This window comes from Procambarus clarkii, chromosome 41 (genome assembly GCF_040958095.1).
Source record: "Procambarus clarkii isolate CNS0578487 chromosome 41, FALCON_Pclarkii_2.0, whole genome shotgun sequence".
NCBI lineage: Eukaryota > Metazoa > Arthropoda > Malacostraca > Decapoda > Cambaridae > Procambarus > Procambarus clarkii.
Window position 1 is genome coordinate 38,225,226 of NC_091190.1, and position 8,546 is coordinate 38,233,771.

Below are 8,546 nucleotides of genomic sequence, written 5' to 3' on the forward strand. Positions count from 1 at the left end.
GCGCTCTCCTCCTTTTTCATGACACTGTCTTCAACGCTGCCTTCCGCTCTATTCCTCGCTCTTCCTCTCGGGGTCCACGGAAGTGCGTTCCCTGGTGGAATGCGGACTGTGCTCGGGCTGTCCGCTGTAAGCGTGCAGCCTGGAAGAGGCACCGCCGTAGGCAGACGACCGATTCAATTCTTTTCTTCCGGAAAGCGAGTGCGGTGTCCCGTAGGGCCATCCGTATTGCTAAACGTGAATGTTGGGTGTCTTATATCCCAACAATTACGTCCGGAACTCCAATACCCCAGATCTGGAAGCGTATTCGCAAGATAGCGGGCAAGTTCGTTCCCGATGTTTCACCGGTCCTTCACCTCCATGATACTCTTGTGGCGGACCCGTTGCAGGTCGCTTCCGTACTGGGTTCCCACTTTTCTTCTGTTAGCTCTGGTCTTCATCCTCCCCAATCTTCCCTTCTTCGTAAACCTGTCCTTGAGTCTCGTCCTTTAGATTTCTGCACTCTTCAGCTTCCCTTTAATGATCCCTTCTCTCTCACTGAACTTCGTTCTGCCCTTTCCCTCTGCAGTTCTACGGCGGCGGGCCCCGATGGTATTCATTATGAGATGCTTCGCTATCTCCCTCCGTGCATGTCTCGGTATTTACTGAGTCTGTATAATCGGATCTGGGAGTCGTCGTCAGTCCCTGAGGACTGGCTCGATGCCGTTGTCCTCCCTGTTCGCAAACCGGGGTCTCTGGGTACTTTCCCTAAGGACTTTCCCCCTATTGCCCTCACAAGTTGTGTCTGCAAACTCTTTGAACGTATGGTTATCGTTCGTCTGATGTGGTTCCTGGAACAACACCTCCTCTACCCTTCTCAATTTGGTTTCCGCAAGTGCCGCAGCACGACAGATGTCCTGGTGAACTTGGAGGTCTATATTTGTACTGCTTTTGCTGCGAAGACCTCCGTTGTTGCCGTCCTTTTTGACCTGGAAAAGGCTTACGACACCACTTGGCGTTATCATATTCTATCTCAACTTCATTCTTTTGGCCTTCGTGGTCATCTCCCTCTCTTTCTCCGCAGCTTCCTCTCTCGTCATTCCTTTCGGGTGCGCCTTTGTACCGCTCTCTTTGCCTCTTTTCAACAATACGAAGGTGTGCCCCAGGGTAGTTTTCTGAGCACTACTCTTTCTGGTGGCCCTCAATGGTCTTCTTTCCTCTCTTCCTTCAGGTGTCTTCCCCGCTCTCTATGTCGATGATCTTACCCTTTGCTGTCAGGGTGATGATTCGCCTCTCCTTCAGCGCCGGCTTCAACTTGCAATTGATGCCGTGTCATCTTGGGCCACCGATCATGGCTTCAAGTTCTCTACTTCTAAGACTTGTGCCATGACTTTTACGCGGAAACGGGTCGTTCTTCGTCCCTCTGTCACTTTATGGTCATCCCCTTGGGTACAAAGATTCTTCAAAGCTTTTGGGGTTATTCTTTGACACTCGTTTGTCTTGGTCTCCCCATATCTCTTACCTCCGTGTTGAGTGCTCTAAGGCCCATACCCTACTTCGGGTCTTGTCCCATACTTCTTGGGGGGCAGATAGGTGCGCACTCCTTGCTTTACATTCCTCTCTCGTCCTGTCTAAGCTCGATTATGGTTGCCCTGCATACTCGTCTGCTTCTCCTTCTACTCTTCGCCGTCTTGATGCTTTGCACCATACTGGGTTGCGCCTCAGTTTTGGTGCCTTTCGTTCGACTCCCGACCCTAGCTTGTATGTTGACACTGGCTTCCTGTCTCTCCAAGACCGCCGTGATCGCTACTGTCTTTGCTATCTTGTGCGGTCCTTACAACATCCTTCCTCTCGCCTCTGTCGTGCTTAAACTTTTACCCCTCCTGCGGTTCCTGTTTCTCTTCACCACCTCCCTCTTTCTGTCCGGTTATCTCGCCTACAGGACTCTCTTTCCGTTCGTATTTCTAATGTTTCTCCTCGTGTTGTTCCTTCTTTGCCCCCGTGGAGAGTCCCTCTTCCGCGGTTTTGTACATCCTTGACCCGTATCACTAAAGCTTTTACCCCTCCTACGATTCTAAAACGCCTTTTCCTTGAGCACTTTTCTTCTCGCTCCCGCTCCGTTTCTGTCTTCACCGATGGATCTAAGTCTGCGGACGGTGTTGGCTACTCTGTTGTTTTTCCTGATAGCACTTGTGTCGCTTAGCTCCAGAGACTAGCATCTTTACAGCGGAGCTTTAGGCTATTCTCTATGCTCTTCGTCTCCTGCTTTCTCGTTGTCAGTCTTCCTTTGAAGTTGTTGACTCTCGTAGTGCCGTCATGGCTCTCGGGTCCTTTAATCCGATTCATCCAGTAGTTGTCGAGATCCAGCATTGGCTGTTTCTTGTTCACAGTAAATTTAAGGCGGTTGAGTTTTGTTGGGGTCCCGGCCATATTGGTGTGTCTTTAAATGAGTGCGGATGCTGCCGCCAAGGAAGCTGTCCGCTCTTGTCCCATCTCTCGTAAAGGTATTCTTTATTCCGACTTTTACCCGGTTATCCATTCCTCCGTCCTTACCCGTTGGCAGGCTTCTTGGTTGTCTGTTACTGGTAACAAACTACGTACTCTTAAATGTTGTGTTTCCTCGTGGCCGTCCTCCTTCCACCGTAATCGGCGGTGGGAAACAGCTCTGGCGAGATTGCGTGTTGGCCATACTCGCTTAACCCATGGTCACTTGATGGAGCGCCGCCCTGCTCGTTATTGTCCTAGTTGCATTGTCCCTCTTACGTGCATGTCCTTCTTGAATGTCTCGACTTCCAGGACGAGCGTGTGTCTTGCTTTCCGACCGCCCCTCGCAGTCACCTGTCCCTCAATAGTATCCTTGGTGACTCGGATACTTTTGATATCGTTCGCCTTGTGCGTTTTTGTTCTCGTATTGGCATCCTTGGTGATATTTAGCGCCCTCAGATTATTTTGCGCATTTGATGGTGCTACATAGCCTTCCTGGTTTGGTGCCTTCTTTTGATAATTACTTACTGCTTACTCACCCTTGCTGATAACGAACAACAAATGTCATTCAGGAGGAAATGTTATTGATCATCGACAAGGAAATATACTCCATAATTCACCTATCCCTTATTATAAGGTGAGAGAAGCGTATTAGCAATGACTTAATGTTGGCAGTGTCGGTGGACGTGTGGGACGTGGAGAGGGCCGTCGACCTGCTGCTTCACCCACACTCTTCTCTCACGTATACTACTGTCACAGAGGCCTTCTACTGCTTAGCTACCCTTCTGATTTACTGCACAGATCACTACCATTTTCCAAGAAGGTGAGTTAACCCTATATTATAATTATATTCGGGTCTTTCTTACTGTGAGAAGTTTCAGGATAAAAAGTATAAATGATCACAACAGTAACAAAAATTTTAATCACATCTGGATAAAATATAAGAAACATTATACAAATGCAATGGGGTTCGTCCCATTGCTCCCTTTAAATTAGTGTTGGATAGCATAGCGACCGTCACCAACTTGGTGGAAGGGGACCAGCCGATACTCTGGAATTCCACTATAATAAGACCCTTTGGAATCTAAATAAAAAAAGCAAGATGTCTGCCCAATGTCAAAGGCCATAAGCTTGCATAATCTCGCCCAATATTGCAAAGTGATTACCGTGAGGTATTTAACCAACATAGTCGGGATGGGGTTTGCTTTATGTCCCAAATATATAGTTGTCGGCTCCCAGGGTGACCCCTATTAAGTTGGTGGAAATTCTGGCACTGTCAATCACGTAAAATATTCCATTCCAAGCCATGTTTCCAGGTTGTTGACATAGGGTGGGATCCAGTATAGATGTGTTGACATAAGTTGGAATGATGCCCATTGTACCAAGCACTTGGTCGATCTTGATCGATGTCACAGTGACCCGAGGTTCCAGGTGTAGTCACAGTGTGACCCGCGGTTCCAAGTGTAGTCACAGTGTGACCCGCGGTTCCAAGTGTAGTCACAGTGTGACCCGCGGTTCCAAGTGTAGTCACAGTGTGACCCGCGGTTCCAAGTGTAGTCACAGTGTGACCCGCGGTTCCAAGTGTAGTCACAGTGTGACCCGCGGTTCCAAGTGTAGTCACAGTGTGACCCGCGGTTCCAAGTGTAGTCACAGTGTGACCCGCGGTTCCAAGTGTAGTCACAGTGTGACCCGCGGTTCCAAGTGTAGTCACAGTGTGACCCGCGGTTCCAAGTGTAGTCACAGTGTGACCCGCGGTTCCAAGTGTAGTCACAGTGTGACCCGCGGTTCCAAGTGTAGTCACAGTGTGACCCGCGGTTCCAAGTGTAGTCACAGTGTGACCCGCGGTTCCAAGTGTAGTCACAGTGTGACCCGCGGTTCCAAGTGTAGTCACAGTGTGACCCGCGGTTCCAAGTGTAGTCACAGTGTGACCCGCGGTTCCAAGTGTAGTCACAGTGTGACCCGCGGTTCCAAGTGTAGTCACAGTGTGACCCGCGGTTCCAAGTGAGTAGTGTAAACCGGGCCAGAACGTGTCCGTTTTGCTTTTCCTGAGGGACACGTTCTGGCCCCATGTATTTTCGTTACCCCGGTGGAGTAGTTGACCATTTTTCCTAAGGGACACGATCTGGCCCCATGTATTTTCGTTGTCCTGGTGGAGTAGTGGACCGTTTTTCCTAAGGGACACGATCTGGCCCCATGTATTTTCGTGGCCCCCGGGTGAGTAGTAGCCCGTTTTTCCTGAGGGACACATCTGGCCCAATGAATTTTCAGTGCCCCGATGGAGTAGTGGACCGTTTTTCCTAAGGGACACGATCTGGCCCCATGTTTTTTCGTTACCCCAGTGAGCCATGCACGGGCATTGCTAATGGTCAATGACGTCATCAACTTACCTGGGGATTAAAAGGCCGGCTCCTGGCCCCATCATTTTTCGTTACCTCAGCGACCCCGCACAGGCATTGCTAATGGTCACCCCGTATTCTTCTTCCCTGAATAAGTCCGTTTTCTGTTAGTGTGTTTATTCCCATTTTTAATGTTCATAGCAAAGGGGGATTCAAATGCTGCCTTCTGTCGAGCCTAATGTGCAATGGCGTTAATCATTATAAGCTCGTTTTTCTCAATGTATTACCGTACCGTTTCCCTTTGTCTAAGATCATTTTATAGCTAAGATTACATATTAACATAAGAAATGAGTTCAAACCCTGTTACAGAACCAGTATTTACCCAGGTCTTTTTCCTAAATCTAAAACTTATTCCAATTTATACCCATTGTTTCGTGTTCTAACTCGTGTTTATAGCCTATTAATATCCCCCTTTATCATGTCCATTCTTTAACACCTCTATCATGTCACCCGTATTTCTTCTTCGTCTATCTAGAGAATGTAATTTAAGCTTTGTCCATCTTTCTTCAAGGATCGTTTATTGAGCATAGGGCAAATAAAAATGAAAACCCCTATCAGTCATTTATATGAAAAACAGGGCCCTGGGCATTGGCGATTTCAATGCAAGTTCAGTAGTAATCCAATATTGTCCCTAACCATATGCACATCTCACATTCGCTCAAAACACACCTCGCACACCTTACTGTAGCATATAACAGATCAAAAATACTCATTCAGTAAAAGCAAGCCTCTCATGTTTTGAAAATAAGGCCTTCTGCAGTTACCTTCTTTTCTGACGTCATCATCCCTAATGCGGCGTGAGGCCCCAACGTGCTAAATGGGATCCCAGGAGGTTCACACATAAGTGTGAACTCTTAATCTGGCTTAATACCTCAACTGTACTGTGCTTCATCAAAGTTGATATTCAGCTACAATAGCTCGTATTTTCGCTCATTGCTTATATTTTCTGTTATTCATAAACCCGATCAAACCATCCTAACCTAACTTATTATATATAGCAAACAAATACATTCTACAGACCAGTTATTGTTGTTGTTTAGTAACATCACAAAAAGCGACCTCAGTATAGGGATAAGGTATTGTGATGGCCATTAGCATATAAGTGTCAAGGTATTACATCACCTGACTGGTCAACTATGTGTGACATCACCAGATAACCAATGCAACCTTTAGCGTCCTACTGGCATGTGAATTTGATGTTATTATTCAAAATGACTAGACTGTCCATCCCCACCTAACCTAATCAGAGGTTTAAGAATATACATTTTAATTATCCACAACTGTAATCATTATTCGGTGATAAGTTCAAAAGTATAACAGCAACCCAAATGTCATAATGCTTTTTTGCAGAATCGTACATCTGGCAGCATTGTTGGTGAGCTGAACATAAGAATAAAGGTAACTGCAGAAGTCCTACTGGCCCATACGAGGCAGCTCCTATATATCTCCACCCAATCTCATTTTTATTCACGTCTAACCCTATGCTTAAAACAATCAAGGGATCCCACTTAAAGTATTAGTTTACAATAATAGTTTTAATAAATAGCTCTCATTCTAGTTTTATACACAACAGCAATTATGAACCCCTATAGCTAGATATCGTACTATATTCCGCAAGTAGTTACCACACACCTGGCAGTACAGCGAATTAGTGGCTGTGTTCATAGGCTAGTCAACTGTCCTCACATCCATCAAATAGCTATCCAAATGTCGCACCTCAATTCATCCATCTAGCAACTTAGCCGGATGCTAGTCACTATATTCATAGGCTAATAATTTCTACACCTCGAAAATAAAAAAAATCCTAGTTTTGCTACACAAATCAGCTAACTTGTTTCTAAACCAACAGTCTCAAATACAAGGATACATACCTACACATACTCCACAACCTATACATTCATAGAGAATAGCCTAGTTTTTTGCAGCCATTTCCCCATTAATCAGATGTAATTTATGTCATACGCAGAAAATACAGCATTTACACACCAAATATGACATTTATGCACAAAATATATTTTACACTCAAAATATACCATCACACAAAGATATGACATTTACATACGAAATATGTCAGTTGCACACAAAAATATACCATTTACACAATATTGCATGTACACTCAGAGTATGACATTTACACAAAGTATGGTATTTGCACAAATATATCAAAATGCTTATGCATTTAGGCAATCAGAAATGCGCTTTCACTAAAATTACACAATTCCACATACATAATTTTCACAAAATACTCATACATTGTCTCATAAACCAAAATACACTTACACCATTAAGGTCTATTTTTTCAGATTACAGAGCTTACACAAAATACACAATTTGCACACAAAAATACAGTTGCACCAGTTTCACTTCAACAAATTAAAAACACACCTTGCATAAATGCACTATTAGTACAAAAATTATTATAAAACATGGACAATTATTACACAATTTGTGTAATTATTATACATCTTTGCACAATTAATACAAGAAAACTTGCTATATAATTTCTCAACTTGCACAATGACATTCAATACACAAAGGCAAAAATAAACAATTCGTCCTTATGCAATTACACAACATGCGCAATTAATAAACAACTTTCACAAATATTACACATCTTTCATAATTATTACACAACTTTCACAAATACATATCTAGCACAAATACGTACAATACATAACTACCCCAAATATGAAAATACACAACTAGCATAAATACACGATTTACACAAATACAATTTCGACATTTACACAAATTGCTCAAAAATAAAATCAATTCACAACTGAACAATACATAACTAGCACATATTTATTAAATACACAACTAGAAAATTTCCACAAATACATATACAATTAATACATACGACTTGCACAAAACAATACACAATTTATAGAAATATAATCAATACATAATTGCAATAATCATACAACTTACGCAAAATACATAATCTGCACAATTATTACACAAGTATATTAATTGTGCAATATATGTACAACCAACTGGATCAAACAATGCACAATTTGCATGATATTTTACTAAGTATATTTAGGACATTAATTACAATATGCTGAGTTTAACCAACTCCCCAAAAGTCAGAATTTCGCATATAAAAAATGTACATAAGACTTCCAATCAGCTCAATATAAAACACATTCATTTACCTCATCTAACCTGACCTAGCATATCCAAACCTAGATTCAGTTCAAGTTGGTAAAATTTAAACTATGCCACCTAAATTCAATCTAATTTAAGGCAATTTCCACGAAATATACCCCAATGTTGTGTATCACAACACTGCCAAAGCCCCTTATTTCCCACATTTTCTCCTATTTCATCTTACCCTACGCAACCTTACCTAACCTATCCTAGCATATCCAAACCTAGATTTGGTTAAAGTCTGAGAAATTTAAGCTATCCCACATAAATTCGACCTAATTTAAGGCAATTCCCCCAAATATCCCCAAATGTTGTGTATCGCAACACTGCCAAAGCCCATTTTTACCTACATTTTCTCCTATTCCATCTTACCCTATTCAACCTTACCTAACCTAACCTAGCATATCCAAACCTAGATTTGGTTAAAGTTGATGAAATTTAAGCTATTCCCACCTAAATTTGACCTAATTTAAGACAATTCCCACCAAATATATCCAATTGTTGTGTATCATAGCATCGCCAAAGCCCATTTTTACC

The 8,546-nt window shown here is 43.1% G+C and overlaps 1 protein-coding gene across 1 annotated transcript in view; it reads left to right on the forward strand.

Moving 5' to 3' along the window:
- Window positions 1–6,255, forward strand: part of LOC138373315 (F-box DNA helicase 1-like) — a 39,493-nt gene extending 33,238 nt beyond the window's left edge. The window contains exons 4-5 of the mRNA XM_069339504.1: window positions 3,136–3,283; window positions 6,207–6,255. Coding sequence (XP_069195605.1) covers window positions 3,136–3,283; window positions 6,207–6,240 — 182 coding nt within the window. The 3' untranslated portion in view covers window positions 6,241–6,255. The remainder of the gene's footprint in view (window positions 1–3,135; window positions 3,284–6,206) is intronic.
- The last annotated feature ends 2,291 nt before the right edge of the window (window positions 6,256–8,546 follow it).